The sequence below is a fragment of the Neomonachus schauinslandi genome, chromosome 5, assembly GCF_002201575.2.
Source record: "Neomonachus schauinslandi chromosome 5, ASM220157v2, whole genome shotgun sequence".
In the NCBI taxonomy this organism is placed as follows: Eukaryota; Metazoa; Chordata; class Mammalia; order Carnivora; family Phocidae; genus Neomonachus; species Neomonachus schauinslandi.
The window spans coordinates 10,800,263-10,818,792 of record NC_058407.1 but is presented as its reverse complement, the minus strand read 5'-3'; the positions used below and the strand labels follow the sequence as shown (position 1 = coordinate 10,818,792).

The following is an 18,530-nucleotide window of genomic DNA, read 5'->3' as shown; positions in this document are numbered from 1 at the left end:
AGGCCAGGGCATTGGGGAACAGGAATTATTTGAGCTTCAGAGAGGGGGGACAGAGTAGGGTGGCTTTCCCCAGGTCTTCGGAGCTCTGGTTGCTCCTGGAGGTCAGGTCTTCAGCGCCTTCTCAGAAGTTGGCTGACAACTTGGAATTGTGACACATGTCTCCCCAGGTGGGGACCGAGGCAGCCAAGTCACCCCAATCGCTGCCCTGGGCAACTGGCTACTGCTCTGGCTCCTTCAGTCCCCAGGGTGCTTAGTGACTGGCTGCCTCTAGCAGCTTGGCCACCCAGTGCCTCTCCACCCTGGCCTTGGGTAATTAAAAAACAAAAACCGAAAATATCTCGGCCCCAGCCAAAACAATTAAATCAGAATCTCTGGGGTGCAGCCACCCTTTGGTATTTTTAAAAAGCGTTTGTCAAAGTCATCGAGCCGTACATTTAAGATCTGCTCATCTTACTTGTATGTAAATTAAATCTCAAAATATAAGTTCCCCAGGGGACTCTACCAGCCAGCGTGGAGAACGACTGGTCTGGGCCAGGGACCCCCGCGCTCGAGAAGACACTATGTGCCTCTCTCCCACCATCATACTGACACGCTTCTCGGGACTTTGCTCAGTACTGGAGCGTCCAGGGTTCAGAGGGCAATGAGATTTGACCCAAAGGCAACATCTCCCTTAGCATCTGTTTTCCTCCTTGCAACCAGCTCTCCTAAGCTTCCGATTGGCTGGGGAACGCAAGGGAGGCTAATCGCCCCAGATTTTCTATTCGTAACTCTTCATTGGCCAAGAAGAACGTCAGTCCATCCTTTAATTGGCTAGTCGGGGTTGAAACTCGGCGGCGACTGGCCTAGCAGAGCTAGTGGGCGGGGCGAAGGCTAGGTCTTCATTGGTCTCCCCTCAGCGGCGGCCGAGATTTACCCTTTTCTCCCCGCTCCGTTAGGTAGAGGCCTCGCTCCTCTCCTCTCTTCTTGCCCCCATTGGCCCGCGGACCAGGCCGTGACCCCGCCCCGTGGCCCTTCCGGCGCGCCGATTGGTCGCTGCGGGGAACGGGGCGGGCTGAGGGCAAGCGCGCCGTGCACGCAGAGGGAGAGCGGCGCGGCGCGGGGGTGCGGGGGGCCAGCCGGCTGCATGGCGCGCTGCGAGCGGCTGCGCGGCGCGGCCCTGCGCGACGTGCTGGGCCGGACGCAGGGGATCCTGTTCGACTGCGACGGGGTGCTGTGGAACGGCGAGCGCGCCGTGCCGGGCGCCCCTGAGCTGTTGGAGCGGCTGGCGCGGGCCGGCAAGGCGGCGCTGTTCGTGAGCAACAACAGCCGGCGCGCGCGGCCCGAGCTGGCTCTGCGCTTCGCGCGCCTCGGCTTCGGGGGGCTGCGCGCCGAGCAGGTCTTCAGCTCCGCGCTGTGCGCCGCGCGCTTGCTACGCCAGCGCCTGACCGGGCCGCCGGGCGCGCCGGGCGCCGTGTTCGTGCTGGGCGGCGAGGGGCTCCGCGCCGAGCTGCGCGCCGCGGGGCTGCATCTGGCGGGGGACCCCGGCGAGGACCCGGGCGCGGCCCCGCGCGTGCGCGCCGTGCTCGTGGGCTACGACGAGCACTTCTCCTTCGCCAAGCTGAGCGAGGCGTGCGCGCACCTGCGCGACCCCGACTGCCTCCTCGTGGCCACCGACCGCGACCCGTGGCACCCGCTCAGCGATGGCAGCCGGACCCCCGGTGAGCGCGGGGCTGGCGGGGAAACTGAGGTGGGGTGGCGACCTGCGCTCTCCCCTCCACGCCTAGGGGAGAGGGGCGAAGAAGGGGTGTCTCCAGGTGACAGGTGGGGACCCGGAGAGATGCGAGGGCGGTTCCCACCCTGCAAGAGCCCAGGCGAGCTTTGTCATGGCCACGTCTGGTAATTCTTGAAACTGCCACCACTTGAGGGGCAGTAGTAGGGCCCCCGTTTAACAGATGAGAAAATAGAGGCCCGTTGTGGTTCAGGGGGTTGCAGGCGGACTCCCAGCCCCGGCCTTCCTGAACCCGCCTCAGCGGCCCCTGTCATTTTGTCCCACTCTCCAATCAGGGGTTGAGGTCGGAGGGTTGGAAACAGCCTGGAAGGATTGTTCCCCCTGTTGAGCTGTTGGAACACCATTGGCGGCTGGCGATTGGAGGCGGGTGTGTGAGGAGCATAGGAGGTGGATGGAGTTTGACCTGAGTTCCAGTTCCAGCTCCAGGGCTCAGTAATCTTAAGTTACATAACCTCGGAGCATCGCTGTCCTGGGTGTAAAATGGGAAGGCTCACCATGCCATTTCCTCCCAGGGGAGAGTGATCAGAGTGACTGCCGGGCACATAGCAGGTGTGGGTTGTGTCCAGAGCCCTCTTATGTTATTACACAGCTTTATGAAGTACCTTGCTGTTTGTTATTACTTAGTTTCTAAATTACTCTGGAGATGTCCCATTTCTCAGTTAAAGAAACTGAGGCTGAGAGAGGGGAATTGAGCTGCCCAAGAGCAGGAGGACCTGAACTTGGCCCTCTTGTGGCCACCCCAACCCCCACCCCACCCCCATCCAAGGCACCCTTTACTGCTGTCATCTGGGTATTCAGGCCTTCAGAGGAGGGAGGAGCAGGTGGAGGCTCCTACATCTTGGAGGGTTTGAGTTAGTCAAGAGCAGATGGTAGCAGAAGCTAACTGCCAGTGCTAAGTGTGTGTGGACAAGTCAGTACCCCAGTCAATAGCCTGAGGGTGGGGACAGATCTCCTTCAGTCCCTCCTTGCTGGCCACTGATTTATTTTTTTTTTTTTAAAGGATTTTATTTATTTATTTGACAGAGAGATAGCGAGCATAGATAGAGTGGCAGGCAGAGGGAGAGGGAGAAGCAGGCTCTCCGCTGAGCAGTGAGCCCGATGCGGGGCTCGATCCCAGGGCCCTGGGATCATGACCTGAGCTGAAGGCAGACGCTTAACCGACTGAGCCACTCAGGCGCCCCTGGCCACTGATTTAGACTGTCATTGATACCAAATCCTGGGGGAGCGGGGCTGGTATTGACTGAGGAATAGACACAGTATTGTGATGGGGTGGCAGGAAGGGCGTAGAGCCAAGGGGATCTGGGAAGGCTTCCTGGAGGAGGCATCCTGCAGGACAGGGCTTGGGCCATGACAGAACCGATTCCAGGCTGGGAATCTACAGTTCTAGGCTAGTTCTGTCCTCGCTTTGTTGCAGACCTACTTGCTGCGTGTTCCAGTTTCCCCAAAACTCCAAACTGAGGGCTCTGGTCAGGGCTTTCAGCTGCACGAGCTCCCGCCTGTCCTGGGCCATGCTATGAAAAGTGAGTTTCTCCCTGGAGGCTTCAAAGTTCAGGTTAAGGCTGTGGGTTAAGAGGCCCCCTAGGACTCAGGAAGGGTGGTGTGGAGGAGCTGGGGACAGGCCAGGCCCTGCCTATATGCCTCTGCCCCCACCTGGCTGTGTCGCAGGCCCTGTTGATCTTTCCCACGACCTAGAGGGGGAGGTAGAGGCTTAGCTACAACACGGCTGTCGTCTTGGTACACAACTGAATGGTGTGGCTTTGAAACAGTGGTATAAAAATACTAATAAAGGCCCCGATATGCATAAAATCTGAAAGAATGCAAGTCTCTCACCCCAATGCCTCCTTCCCCTGTGGGTCTCCTGAATTGTGTGTTTACCTTCTTGCCACTTGAACTGGCAAATAGAAGTGCCTGCTGTCTGAGGAATATGTCACCACCAAAACATGTGTCAGCCTTGGATTACAGGATGTTGGGTTTTTTTGTTTTTAAGATTTATTTTAGGGCGCCTGGGTGGCTCAGTTGGTTGGGCGACTGCCTTCGGCTCAGGTCATGATCCTGGAGTCCCGGGATCGAGTCCCGCATCGGGCTCCCTGCTTAGCAGGGAGTCTGCTTCTCCCTCTGACCCTCCTGCCTCTCATGCTCTCTGTCTCTCATTCGCTCTCTCAAATAAATAAATAAAATCTTTAAAAAAAAAAAAAAAGATTTATTTTAGGGACGCCTGGGTGGCTCAGTCGTTAAGCGTCTGCCTTCGCCTCAGGTCATGATCCCAGGGTCCTGGGATCGAGTCCCACATCGGGCTCCCTGCTCCGCGGGAGGCCTGCTTCTCCCTCTCCCACTCCCCCTGCTTGTGTTCCCTCTCTCGCTGTCTCTCTCTCTGTCAAATAAATAAATAAAATCTTTAGGAAAAAAGAAATTTATTTTACAAAGAGGGAGAGCATAAGAGCAGGGAATGGTGCAGAGGCGGAGGGGCAGAAGGAGAGGGAAAAGGAGAGAATCCCAAGCAGACTCTGAGCTGAGCACGGAGCTGGACGTGGGGCTCCATTTCACAACCCTGAAACCATGACCTGAGCTGAAACCAAGAGTCGGACACTTAACTGAGCCACGCAGGCACCCCGGATTATAGGACGTTACATGAAGTGGTATAATAGTGGTCTGAAGACAGAGCTATGTTCCTCACGCCCCTGCTAGGATGCTCACGCCCCTAGGGTAGGGATCCGTGCTGCGTGCCCTGCTGTATGCCCAGTGCCTAGCAGAGTGCCTGGCGTGTAGTTGGGCCTCAGTAAATATTAGCTGAGTGCATATAGTGGGACATGGGGGGCGAAGGGTGATCAGCTCTGTCCTGGTGGGAGAGGACGTTGCTGATGCAGCTGAGACCGTTCTGGAGGGGAGAAAAACACTTTGGGGTGACTCAGTTGAGCCCTTCCCATCCTGGAAGGAATTTTTAACCAACGGGGCAAATGGCTTTTCTTCCCTACCCAGTTATCAAGAAAACAAGCAAGCAAGCTCTAGGTCAGATGTCAGGAAGAACCTCGCAGCAGTGTTGCTCTGCTCTGCTCTGGGTCAGCTCTGCCCTGATCCCGTGACCCTGGGGAAGTTCCTCCTCCTCGTCTGGGGGCTGGCCAGGCTGAGGACTCTTGCTATTTGTGCCCATTCTTCCGTTCTGTAGCTTTGATTTAATAACGGGGTTGGTGGGGGGGGGGGGTTGATCTATACCATTTCCCAGTCTCTGTGGTGTAAATACTCCCACCATAGCAAGGTTCACGCTACCAACATCAAGTCACTGAATGTGGAATTGGGAAGATTTGTGCACACCATTATATAGTATTTCCATTATTATAGATGTAAATAATCTCCAGAGCACAGATAATGGCAAAATAATTAGGAAGTAATGAACTTTGAGAATTTATTACCTTTGTTTTAAACATAATTAGACCGTAAGTTTATATAAGTTGACTTTTTCATAGTGGCTTTAACAAGGGGCTCACAAAATTCCTGAAAATGAAACATTCAGCACTCCCAAGCCAGTACCAGCTGGCCCAATGCACGACTGGGTCAGACCCACCTGACACATACCCTGTCTCTGCCATTATTAGGCTGTGCGACCCTGGATAAGTTACTTAATGGCACTGAGCGTCAGCTTTCTCATCTGTAAAATGGGCTTCCGTGAGCAGCCAGCACAGCCCTTGGCACTTTAGAATGTGCTTAGTAAATTGTGATCATCATCATCGTTTGTTCAGGGACATTAATGTGAAGGCCGAACCTTGGGGCACAAAGACGGGCCTGTGGGACGGACAGAGTGGACTCATTGTGTGTTGGGGGGGGGGGGGCAGGACGGTCCTGGGCTGAGAGTCAGGGCTGTCCTTTTCTAAACAGTCTTCCTATTGTTAAATACTTGGGTGCGTTCACAGTTTTGCTTATTATAGTCACTGCGGCCACGACATCTTTAGGCATGTAGCTTTTTTGTCTCCGGCTTGAATTCTCTCCCTGTGATCACTTTCCCGGCCGCCGAGGCTGACTGGGGCCAAGGCGCGAACATTTCTGTGCCCTGCCGCGTTCTAAGAGGGCTGCGCCCTTTCCTGCTGCCAGGAGCCCGCATTCTTGCAGCAGTAACCACAGCTTCTCTCTGTTACCCAGGCACTTTTATCTGCTTTTCTGTTGCCCATGAGCTTGCCCCTGCAGTGCCCGCAGCACCTCTTTGAAGGTAGGCCTGACTTGGATCCCCTGTTCCAAGGACTGACTGAGCCAGGCCCAGTTACACACAGTGTGGCTCATTCAGCCCCTACAGGGCCATATTAGAGATGGGGAAACTGAGGCACAGAGAGGGGAAATGGCCTGCCTAAGAAGGGTGGAGATGACAGAGTCTGAATGCAGGCCTCTGGTTTCAGGCTCTGTACCTGTAACCACTACAATAAGACTTGGAAGACTTTTGACTCACTTCAGTGCCTAATCTAACCCCCCACCCCCATGCCAAGCTGCCTCCCTGGAAGCCCAGCGTCCGAGCCGGGATGCCTTCCCTGCTGCCACTCGGCACTGACCACGTCTCCATCTCCCTGCAGGCACCGGGAGCCTGGCTGCTGCCGTGGAGACAGCCTCTGGCCGCCAGGCCCTGGTGGTGGGCAAGCCCAGCCCTTACATGTTCGAGTGTATCACCGAGCACTTCAGCGTGGACCCCGCCCGCACGCTCATGGTGGGCGACCGCCTGGAGACCGACATCCTCTTCGGCCACCGCTGTGGCATGACCACCCTGCTCACGCTCACAGGCGTCTCCCGCCTGGAGGAGGCCCAGGCCTACCTGGCATCTGGCCAGCTCGACCTCGTGCCCCATTACTATGTGGAGAGCATCGCGGACTTGATGGAGGGGTTGGAGGACTGAGCCCATGTGACCGGCACTGCAGCCCCATCCCTACCCCACCCTGATCCCGTAGATGGAGGCAAGGGGCCAAGAGCTGCAGGCTCCTGGGCCCCATTTTCTGCAGCCTGGTGGGGTTGGGACCCAGGGAAGGCTTTAGGGCCCTCACATCCCCTCCCAGGGGTGGCTGGGCACTCTTTGCTGTTCCAGAAGCGGTCCCCCTTCCCCCACCAGTTCGCCCTGGCCTGACCCAGCCAGGTGGCCTTATTTCCTCCCCTGTGACCTTCCCTCTTTGAAATCTGGGCCTTGATGCCCACTGAAGATTTCCCCCAACCCTGAACACTTAATCCCCTAGCCCCTCCTGGGGCGGGGTGGGGGTGGGGGTTGCCTCTAGAGCTCTATCTGCCCCTGGAGCCCTGGCCCTGGGTTCCTGTTGACCAATCAGAGGCCTAGGTAACCACTAACCCTCCTGTGCCCTGAATGGACCAATCAGAAGGCTAAGCAAGAGTGACTCATTGATGGGTCTGTCCTGAGGGGTTTCATGGGGAACCTAAAGTGACAGTGACCCTTTGATCTTCTGAAGCCAGAGTGGACCAATCAGAAGTCTAAGTGGCAATGATCCTTTCATGTCCTTGGTCCTGAGTGAGACCAATCAGAACACGGAGTAATAATGACTCATTGGTCTCTTAGATCCTGAGGAGAATAATCCAGAAGTCAGAGACAGTGGCCCCTTGACTGTCTGGATCTGACTGGACCAGCTTGGGGTCCAGATGTCTGTCAATAAGTAAGGGTCCAAGGGCTGAAGACACCCCTCCTCCACAAAGATAGTGATCCGGGGGGCCACGCAGTGGCTCTGGGGGCTTCTGTAGTGGAGCCCCCACCCTTCCCTGATGATGGTACCCAGGCCAGCGTTGGTGGTGGCCACAGCTCCGGAGGGCGGGGCTTTCGTGTCCCTCCCTGTGCTGTCCGTGTTTGCTGTGCCACCTCTCCCCCACCATGCCCACCCCCAGCTATTTATTTATTTATTATCGTGTGCCAGTGACGGTGGGAGTGGGGGCTGGCCCTTCCCACCGCTTCCACCTCTGTTGTAACCAGTCCTCCCGTACTTAATAAAGTGCGAGTGGAGTGTCTGTGTGGGCTCAAGTCTGTGTGGGCAGCGGGGCGGGAGGAGGACCCCCTGCCTGCGCCCGGTCTCCACAGAACTGGCCCGGTGCACCCTTCCCCTGCGTGAAATGACCCACCTCAGGACCAGAGCATTTTCTGTGTGTGGAACTTACTACCTTAACCCGATGGCACATTGTGCCTCATGGGGGCTTTAAATACCAATTTGTTTCAGTCCTTCAGAAGACGGCGAGCTTGTAGTACTCGGCCCGTTTTACCACCTGGGGAATGAGGATCAGAAATGCAGCGTTAGGGGTCGCCTAGGTGGCTCAGTCAGTTAAGCTTTTGACTCTTGATCTCAGGGTCCTGAGTTCAAGCCCCACTACTTAAAAAAAGATGCTCCAGAAACGTGGGTCTAACTTACCAGTGGCACACATCTAGAAAGCGGGATCTCCTGAGGCCGGTTTTGAACTTACGTTGGCTGATCCAGGAGGCTGCAGCCCCCACTCTGCCAAGACTGAAGGGGAAAGAGATCCCGGCTCTCCTGGAGCTCAGGTGAGATGCTGCGGCCCCACCTCCCCCCTTCAGGCACCCCTCACCCCAGGTGCTGTGAGCTGGCTGAGGGCAGCCTCGTGGGGAGAGGCCCCGGCTGTTCCAGGCCTGACTGACAGGAGTTTGCACAAGGCCTTCCTGCTCAACCTCTTCCCTCAAGTGTGCAGTGAGGGGTGGGACTGCGAGGTCTGGGAGATGCTCTGCAGTGTGACTCTTCCTGCGAAGAGGGAGTGCGTGACAGAGCCTGGCTGCATCATAAAGTCCTCTTTTCACTCTTGGAGACTTCTGGCTCTGCCAGGAACTCCGCTCAGGCGGCTAAGGCCTAAGGGAGTTCCCTGGCTGCCCCTGTGACGTGGTCCAGCCCTCCCCAGGTGTATCTCTCTTAGCTGAGCTGCCTCATCCGACCCACATCCCAGGGCTGACTCTCGTGGGCCCGGCTTATGTCACATGCCCATCTCAGAACCTGTGTCCAAGGGGATAGAGCAGAGCTCTTGGCCAGCCTGGGTCATGTGCCCCCCCGGAGGAGGTGAATGCCCGCCTCCCTGGCCCCACTCTGGTCCTAGCAACCACCTTTCTTGTGGACAGAAACCTGATTTCCTTGAAGGAAGCACATGGTGGTCTGTGAATCAGAAGGGGGAGGCATCTCAGTCCTGGGGAGGGACTCTTGATTGGTTTAAAGCTTGAATCATGGTTATTTGATCCCTCCCCGCCCCCCCATCCAGTGATTGATTTAACCATGGACTTGTGATACACTTCTGACTAAGACATGAGGGGAGGTCTGTTGGGAGATTCTGGAAATAGTTGCCTCACTTTTAAAGAAGGCCCTGGATGGAGGAGGGAAACACTCCTCTGGGCTTTGGGTGTGGAAGCTGTTGCAGCCATTCTGTGACCATGAGGCCAACCCAACATACTTCTCCCCTCATGACTCTGCTTCAGGTAGCAGAGCAGAAAGATGGGAAGAACTTTGGGGGCCGTTTCCCCAAACTTTTTAATTTTTTTAAAAGATTTTATTTTTAAGGAATCTCTACACCCAACATGGGGCTCAAGCTCACAACCGCAAGGGCAAGAGTCACATGCTCTACCAACTGAGCCAGCCAGCGCCCCTTCCCCAGAAAAGTTTAAATAAAATGGATAGAAGAAGTGCAAGAACGGCACAATAAACACCTATATGCCCTTCCCCTGGATTCCCAGGTAGTATTTCAGGAAGCTGATGCCACCAATCCACAAAATGAAACAACCCCTTCCCACTCTACTCCCTGGTTTCAATAGTTTCCTGGTTTTGCCGTCCCCCACATTGACTCCCCTCTTGGTGACCAGAGGCCTTAGAGGGAATTTCTATTGACTGCATAATTTTTTCCTATGGAGGTGGCTTTGAGGTCAGGGGCTGAAGCTCAGACTCATTGAAATCTGAGCTTGGTCGAGCATCAGCGTCCCACCCAGCACTCTTGATTTCATTTTAGCTATTACAGATAACCATGACCAGGGGATGGTATACGTGGCTTTTTTTTTTTTTTTTGCTCTCATTTCCTTACGTGTCCAGTAATCCCAAGTCCCCAGGAGTCGGAGCCATCTCTAAATTCCATCGGTAACTTTTACCATTAGTAACTGAGTACGGCACAGCTGCCCGTGGCTACGTGGCCACCCAGGAATCAAAGGTTCCTCTTCCCTGCCCTTCCTTTCTCTTCCCAAACCACATGTTTCCATGAGCCTGGGCGGTTCTAGCAAATCCCACTTCTCCGCCAACTAAAAGGGAAAACTGTTTCCTCTAGCCACAGAACACTTCTGACACCAAATGTGTGGGGTTTCTGCACCAAGCAAGTCTGTAGTTTTAGGCAGACACGAACTGGGTGTCCTAGAATTCAATTCAATTCTGGCACTACCTCGAGTTTGTGCAGGCCCCCCAGGTTAGGGGTTCAGTCCCACAAGACTCCCTGCCCACCCCCCTTCAGGTACCCCCCCCCAAGTCCCAGGGGTCACCTGCGCTTTTGACCAACTGGCTATAAATTGGAGATTCCCAAAGCCCCCTTCTCAGATTCAATAATTTGCTGTAACAGCTCACAAAACTCAGGGAAACATTTATGTTTACTGGTTTATTATATAACAAGTGATATGTAAGGATACAGATGAAGAGACGTGAAAGACAAGGTCCAGGAGCTTCTCTGTCCCCATGAAGTTAGGGTATGTCACCCTCCCAGTATGTAGATGTGTTCACCAGCCCAGAAGCTCCAAACCCTATAGTTTAGGGATTTTTTTTTTTTTTAAGATTTTATTCATTTATTTGACAGAGAGACACAGCAAGAGAGGGAACACAAGCAGGGGGAGTGGGAGAGGGAGAAGCAGGCTTCCCTCCGAGCAGGAAGCCCGATGCGGGGCTCGATCCCAGGACCCTGGGACCATGACCTGAACCAAAGGCAGAGGCTTAACGACTGAGCCACCCAGGTACCCCTAGGGATTTTTTTTTATGGAGCCTTCATCACATAGACGTGATTGATCATAACTCAATCTTCAGCCCCTGTTCCCTCATCGGAGCCACTGACCTAACGGCCATGGAGACCTCCTCATTCCAGACTTGTTATGTGAAAGTTTCCCTTAATTTTATTATTTTTTTAAGGTTTTGTTTAATTATTTGAGAGAGAGAGCACATGGGGGGGAGGGTCAGAGGGAGAAGCAGACTCCCTGCTGCGCAGGGCGCCCGATGCGGGACTCGATCCTGGGACTCCAGGATCATGACCTGAGCCGAAGGCATTCGCTTAACCAACTGAGCCACCCAGGCGCCCCAAAAGTTTCCCTTAATTTTAAAGCGATTTCCTTTGAGTTTCTGTTACGCGCCGCCAAAAACTCTCCTGATATACAGGCCCTGGGCACCTTATAGAAAACATTAAAATGGGGTGCCTGGGTGGCTCAGTTGGTTAAGCGTCTGCCTCCCGCTCAGGTCATGATCCCAGGGTCGTGGGATCGAGCCCCACATCGGGCTCCCTGCTCCGCGGGAAGCCTGCTTCTCCCTCTCCCACTCGCCCTGCTTGTGTTCCCTCTTTGGCTGTGTCTCTGTCAATTAAAATCTTTAAAAAAAAAAAAAGAAAACATTAAAGTGCACCCACTTCCTGGAAGTTCCACATTAAATATATGTGGGCTTTTTGTTTATACATTTTCGACGTATTTTTATACATTTGTTTTATTTTATATATATTTTTAAAGATTTTATTTATTTTGAGAGAGAGTGAGCGAGAGAGAGAGCACACAAGCCAGGGGGAGAGGCAAAGGGAGAAGCAGACTCCCCACCAAGCAGGGAGCCCGATGCGGAACTTGATCCCAGGACTCTGGGATCAGGACCTGAGCCAAAGGCAGACGCTTAACCAACTGAGCCGCCCAGGTGCCCCTATATGTTTGTTTTAGACATGATGGGACTAGGGAGATCTAAGGTAGGAGTGCCCAACCTCTAGGAAGACTTGGACACACTTTGGAAGTAAGAAAATTCAACCCTTGAAAATTGTTCTCAAATGTTTCCACTTTTATGACTGCCAGGTTTTTGTTTTTTATTTTTTTATTTTATTTTATTATTTATTTATTTGACAGAGAGAGAGTTAGCGAGAGCAGGAACAGAAGCAGGGGGAGTGGGAGAGGGAGAAGCAGGCTTCCCGCGGAGCAGGGAGCCCAATGCGGGGCTCGATCCCAGGACCCTGGGATCATGACCCGAGCTGAAGGCAGACGCTTAACGGCTGAGCCACCCAGGCGCCCGTTTTTGTTTTTTTTTTTTTAAGATTTTATTTACTTATTTGACAAAGAGAGAGCACAAACAGGGAGAGTGGCAGGCAGAGGGAGAGGGAGAAGCAGGCTCCCCACAGAGCAAGGGAGGCCCGATGTGGGACTCGATCCCAGGACCCGGGATCATGACCTGAGTGAAAGGCAGTTGTTTAAACAACTGAGCCACCCAGACGCCCCTCCGTGACCACCAGGTTTTAAGTCTAAGTGCCGTAAATGCTGATTGACTTCAGCTTTGCAGTTTTAATATTTTGGAGCCAAAACATTTTTTTTCTTCAGGTCTCAAATATTTTATAAGCTCTTAAAAAGCTCTCAGCTTCCTGTGAGTCTGTAATTATGTCAAAAGAAAAACATGAAAAAAATTAAAAGACTCATGCCCGAGCCCTAGTGGGCTAATGAATGGCAAGACCCCACCCAGACCTTGTATGAAAGAAGACGTAGCTCCCCAAAGACGAGTGAGGGCCTGTAATCAGAAGGGGGACAGACAGCGGGTGGGAAGGCAAAAGTGACAGAAGGCAACTGTGTTTGGGGAGGCGGCTGTCTGGGCAGGTGGAACAGCGCAGCAAAGACAGGGAGGTAAAAACGGATGCTCAAGGTAAGTGGGGGTTGGAAGAGTGCCTGAGGTTGGGGGTCATCTCCCCCCTCCCCAGTTCTTTCGACACTTCATGGAGCAGGAGGAAAAGATCTTTTTTTTTTTGAGGTCCAGGTATCCCAGGACCACAGTGTTCTTCTTTCCTTGGCTCAGCAGATGGAAAGCAGGTCAGCCCTAGCTCCCTGTGTGACCTTGGCCAAGTGACCAGCCTCTTTGGGTGGTTTCTGCATCATTAAATGAGGGAGCAGGACAGGTGGGGAATGTCGGGGTCCCTTCCTGCTCTGACCTGTAGGGCTCTGGAGCTGGCTCTGATCCCCCCACCATCCCCGCCTGGGCCAGCCAGGTTGGCTGAGGGGTGTGGATGTTCCAGTGGGCCTGGCAGCCCTCCCAGCCACTGCCAGCTGGAGGGCGCAGAGACTTCCCGCGGGCAGGGCAGGGCCGCACTGGCCTGGATCCCCCGTCTAAGGGTGCTGAGCTCATTTCTCACCGCAGCCGCCAAGGTCCAGCCTATAGGATGGAGGAATTCCAGAGAGCTCGCTGTCTCTGCTGCAGGGTAGTGAGGGAGGACGAGAGTCCCGGGGGGGGGGGGGCCTTGGCTTGGGGGTGCACACGAGAGGACGAATGTTGAGCCCTCCCCACAGCACCTCTGTAATCCTCCAACCAACCGTTAGTGAATGGTAATGTTCCCACTTTCCAGGCCTGGAAACAGGTTCAAGAGTTCAAGGACCTTGGCCACAGTCACACCCAGGCAGCCCCCAAATTAGGACTTGCCTTCCCTTCTGATTCTAACGTCAGGTTCATTGCAGGGCCCAGAGCAGCTTCTCTGTGCAGTGCATTCCAGTTGACAGGCATGAAGCCAGGGGTGGGGGGGGGGAGGGGGGGGGGAGGGGAGGGGGGGGTGGGGGGCTTGGGGGGGGGGGGATGGGGGAGGCATAGATGGAATGAGGTAATGTTTGAAAGCAAGGAGATAAGGTGGCCACTTATCTGCACAGGGCCTGGCAGATAAATGGGTGCCACCCCAGGAGGACCTGAGGACTGGGTGGGGGTGGGGTGCACACAGGGCACCTTGTCACCCAGGAAAACCATGGTCCCTGTTACAGGGGACACGGGAAGCCGGAGAGACTCCCTGCCCCAGCATAGGCAGGAGGGGACTGTCGGCGATGAGGTAGGGAGGGGTGAGAGGGAGACCTCCCAGCGGTGTGGACCCCAGGAAGGTAAGCTCAGCCTAGGAAAAGAGACAAGAGGGAAGCCAAAACCTTCGGAGACTGCGAAAAAAGTAATCACTATTTAGTACAACAGACATGAATTCCACCCTGGACTAGCCTTGTGTAGGAGAGCAGGATTTCACCTCCCCAATTTCCAGAGTGGGAGGCCAACTTGGGGACGGCGTGGCAGGGATAGGACCAGAATCCAACTCTTGGGACTCCCAAAGGGGCCTTTCTGGAGGCTTATTCATGCCATGGCACCCCTCTACCGGCCCTCAGCCGGTCAGACCCTAGGGAATAAAGCCGCCCCTCGTCCAACAGCACACACTTCCTGATACTGGGCCTGTCCTGCAGGTTGGGGGAAGCATGGGAGCAGCTCTTTTTTTTTTTTTTTTTTAAGATTTTATGTGACAGAAAGAGACAGCGAGAGAGGGAACACAAGCAGGGGGAGTGGGAGAGGGAGAAGCAGGCTTCCTGCTGAGCAGGGAGCCCAATGCGGGGCTCGATCCCAGGACCCCGGGATCGTGACCTGAGCCGAAGGCAGACGCTTAACGACTCAGCCACCCAAGTGCCCCGGGAGCAGCTCTTGAGGTGCTGAGAGCTCAACAATCAGGCCAGAACAGCCAGCCAGCCCCACGTAACAACTGCTGGGATGGGACCAGGCCTGCACCATCCCTGCTCCTGGGTCGGGACTCCTCAAATGCCCCCATTCCTTGATTCAGGCAGAAGGTGTCTGTGGCGCTTGGAGGGGAAGCACAAAGGAAAAGCCCCGGAGCGGCTCCACGCACCCCTCCCTATGTTGAGGTTTAGGGGAGGCCCGGGAGGAAAAAATGAAAGAGCTGTGCTTGGTTTCTGAGGCTTGGTCTTGGAGGAGGGGTGAGGGGCTTGGAGAGGGGGCAGCCCAGCCTCCTTTCTGGGCCTGCCTCGAGGCCCAGTGCACTCCCCACCACTCCTCCTGTGTGAGGGTGGGCTTCAGTCATCTGCGGGGAGGGGGGGCAGTGGAGGACCTGGCTTCCAGGTGTGAGTCACTCCTGGTCCACATCTTCCTCCCTCTTCAGTGCTGGCAATTTCAGAAGGGAGATGGCAATGTGGAGAAGGAGGTCCCGGTGACATCTCTCCTAGTAAGTGCCCCACCTTGCCCAGTGCTCCCCACACCTATCTCTCCTCCTAGTTCCTGGGTATGAAGTGAGCACCCCTCTAACCCACCCACCCTCAACTCTTGCTACAGTGATCTTCCCTGCAGCCCATGTCTGCCCTCAATACTCACCTTCTCTATAACCTTCTATGGCTCCCCAGCAACCCTCAAAACCAAAACAATGGCTAAGCCCCTTTAATGAGGCCTTTCCTGATCCAGATACTGTTGGCCTCCCAGTCTCATGCCCCATCTTTCCCCAACATACCCGAAACTCCAGCCATGCCCAGATGCCCTGGACCTATGTTTTCTCACATCTGAGCCTTTGCTCATGCTGGAATGCCAGGCCCTCTTTCTTCACCCATCCTTCAAGATCCACCTTCTGGGGCATCTAGGTGGCTCAGCTGGTTGAGCATCTGACTTCAGCTCTGGTCATGATCCCGGGGTCCTGGGACAGAGCCCATGTCGGGCTCCCTGTTCAGCAGGGAGTCTGCTTCTCCTTCTCCCTCTGCCTCTCCCCCTACTAACCCCCCCGCTTCTCAAATAAATAAATAAAAATTTAAACAAAAAAACAAAGGCCCACAGTCTGGACAGTCTCCATTGCACCACAGTACTTGTTCATGACTTCCCTTAGAACCAGCATCATGCTACTTAATTAGCCAGGTCCTGCCCCAGCAGCGGGCTACCTGAGAGCAGGGACTCCATGGGGTTCCTCTTTGAATCCTTACAGGCTAGCTCAGGGCAGGCACATAGTAGAGGCTCAGGAAAATATCTGCTAAGTGAACAGGGAAAGGAAAGGCCGTGCCTAGCCTTGGAGAGATATGAAGAGAGTGGAAGGGAGGGGGCGCACAGAGCCGGAACCCCAACCCCTCCTGGCCTGGCCCACCCTGGGTCCCCTCTCAGGCCTGACTCAGGCCAGAGGCTGTCAGGCAGGAGCTCTTGGAGGATACGCAGCAGGCCCCTCAGGAGGGCTGAGGCATGAAGCCTGAGGCCGGGCACCCAGCCCAGCCTTTCTTTAGCACCGGAGCGAGGGCGGAAACCACAATCCCTGCTTCCGGGGAGGCCCGGGTGGGGCCAGGGCCTTGTGGTTAATGGTCCTGGGCCCTCTGCAGAGCCTGCAGCGCAGGCCACGCCCTGGTCCCTGCAGGGAGCGGCCTGATGAACCCCAGCTCTGATCCCCTGAAGAAACCTGTATCCCCTCAGCCATCTTCTCTGGATACCCCCTGAGCTCGGCCTGCTGGCCCTAGGTCTCCTTCCCGCCAACTCTTGTGCCTAACTCATCCTCAAACTATTTTCCACTGGCTCCCCCCCAACACCGCCCGCCCCCCGGCCCTGCCAGAGCACAATTCTTTTGGTGGGGGTGGGGAGGGATGAAGGGGAATGGGAGGTGGAGCCTGGACCCTGGGGGAGGGGTTAAGGAAGAAGGGGGTTTGCCACTCTGATTGGTCACCTCTGCTCCAGAACGGCTTCAAAATTCCATGGACTCCGCCTCCAGTGGGCCCCCATCCCTGTCCTGGCTTACAATTGGCTGGGCTTCCAGGGGGGCGGGATTCACCGGAGCCTGGTCCCGCTAAAAGGGTGGGAGCGGCCCGGGGGCCCATCTCTCCCTTAGAGTGGTGAGACAGCTGGTGTGGCAGTTCGCGGGAACATCCTCCGGTCCTCGGTCATGGCTTGTGTGAGTGTGGGGACCCCGCCCCAAGGCCCAGGGATAGCGTGGGGGCAGACAGCCCGGGGAGCGTGGGGGCAGATGGGGAGCTGGGTTCTAGTCCCTGGGGTGTGGCTTCGAACAAGTGCCTTCTGTGCCTCAGTGGCCGCGTCTGTAAAATGGGGGTGGGCGCCATGGTCCCCAAAGGCCCTCTCTGGCTTAAGAATTATCTGAGTTCCTCCGGGGTCTGACAGCACAGTTATTACCGCCAAGTTTTGACATTTTGCAGTTCTCGGATAACCGGGGGAGAGAAGGGTGTGGCAAACTGGTGGGGTAGGGAAGCACTTTGATGATACACAGGCCGCTGTCCCTTCCCCACTCCTCACCCCGGACAGCCTCCTGTCCCTTCCCCCTCTGCAGCTGTCCCCAGTCACTGGGCCAGGGCAGAGTCATCCTCTGCTCTAGAGAGCTCTGAAAAGTAGCCAGGATTTGAGACAGGCTGCCCGGAGGGTGCCTGCATGGGTTAGTGGGTGGAGGGTGGTTCCGTCCAGGCCAGTCAGGTGGGGGCTGGGAAATTACCACCCCTATCCACACACACACATTCCCCATGCCGGGAGATTGGGTGCTACGGGGGAGAGAAGGAGGCAAGAATCCTCTGCAGGCCTCGAGGGAAAGGGTTCAAGTTTCTGGCAGAAGCAACCACTCACACCAGTTACGCTATGCGGTCAATCTCGCTATTGCTGAGCCGGCCAGGCTGCTGACTCTGGCCATTGGCCACTCACTCTTCCTTCTGCAGAGGGGCCTGGCTTTGCCCCTTAGGGGTCTCCTCTCCAATCCCTGCGCCTCTCTGTACCGAGGGGCTAGAAGGGGATGGTGGGGAATCTCCCAGCCCAGGGGTCGCCTCCTCTCCAGCAGAAGGGCAGACCCTCAATTTCTTCGCCATCAAGTCGCAGTGTCACTCACTCCGAGTCCGCTTCTCTCCATCTATTAAATAAAGGGTTGGAGCATAGCACCCCACCTCCCAAACCACTCTGAATCCAAAATCCCCACGCTGAATCGCAAAAACTTCTAGATTCTGCCTTCTACAACCTCGGTAGTGTTGACAGGAAATGAACCCGGTTGAGAGCAGCGATTTGCCCGGGACCACACGGAGAACTTGGCCTCCTGGATTCCCCAGGCTTCGCGCGGGTGGGGTCAGAGGATCCTGGGTGGGAACCACCCCACCCCCTCCCCCGGGCACTGCGTCATCTAACCTCGCTGACTCTGGTCTCGTCGTCTTTGCAGGGTCTGATCGCCAGCAACCTGAATCTCAAACCTGGGGAGTGCCTCAGAGTGCAGGGCGAGGTGGCCCCCGAAGCCAAGAGGTGAGCGGGTGAAGGTGGGGGTGGCGGGCGGCAGGGGCCGGGGCACCGAGCCCGGGGGCGGGGGGGGGGGGGGGGGGGGGGGCGCGACGGGGCCGCTCCCCTCTGGTAGGGGCGTGGCCGGCCAGGCCCGCCCCTCCCTCCGGCGGCGAGAGGGTTAACGGCGGTGGCGTCTTCTGGGTGAGTCACTTCCATCTCGGGGTCTGGATGCCCCCTCTAGAGTCGCCCCCATCCCTCCCTGCCCGAGCCTCCTAAACCAAACCAGCTGCGGCCTCCGCCTCTACTTTGCCTGGCCCCGCCCCCACTGTGGGAGGGAGCCGAGGCCGCTCTGGGGCCCGGGAGAGGGAATGGGGGCGCCACCCGGCTGCTGGCCCTCGGGGTCCCTCGGTCCCGCGCTCTTCACTCACTCAAGCTTTCATTCCTTCGGTCCTCCTTCCTTCACTCATCATCCACTCAGCAGGCTGCCCGAGTCTCTCAGCAGCCATGTGACCTTGGACCGGTCAACCAACCTCCCTGAGCTTCAGTCTGTTGTCGATTCCCGGGCGGGGGGGGGGGGGGGGGGGGGGGGG

General features: G+C 56.0%; 2 protein-coding genes across 2 annotated transcripts in view; both read left to right on the top strand.

The window, feature by feature from the left end:
* Positions 1-1,123: 1,123 nt before the first annotated feature.
* LOC110578127 (pyridoxal phosphatase) lies at positions 1,124-7,750 on the top strand. Its single transcript, XM_021687649.1, has 2 exons — positions 1,124-1,697; positions 6,322-7,750. The coding sequence occupies exons 1-2, from the start codon at positions 1,124-1,126 to the stop codon at positions 6,636-6,638; spliced, it is 891 nt and encodes a 296-aa protein (XP_021543324.1). The 3' UTR covers positions 6,639-7,750.
* An 8,638-nt stretch (positions 7,751-16,388) lies between these two features.
* The window catches only part of LGALS1 (galectin 1), a 3,624-nt gene continuing 1,482 nt past the window's right edge, over positions 16,389-18,530 (top strand). Inside the window, exons 1-2 of the mRNA XM_021687651.1 lie at positions 16,389-16,630; positions 17,885-17,964. Coding sequence (XP_021543326.1) covers positions 16,622-16,630; positions 17,885-17,964 — 89 coding nt within the window. The 5' untranslated portion in view covers positions 16,389-16,621. The remainder of the gene's footprint in view (positions 16,631-17,884; positions 17,965-18,530) is intronic.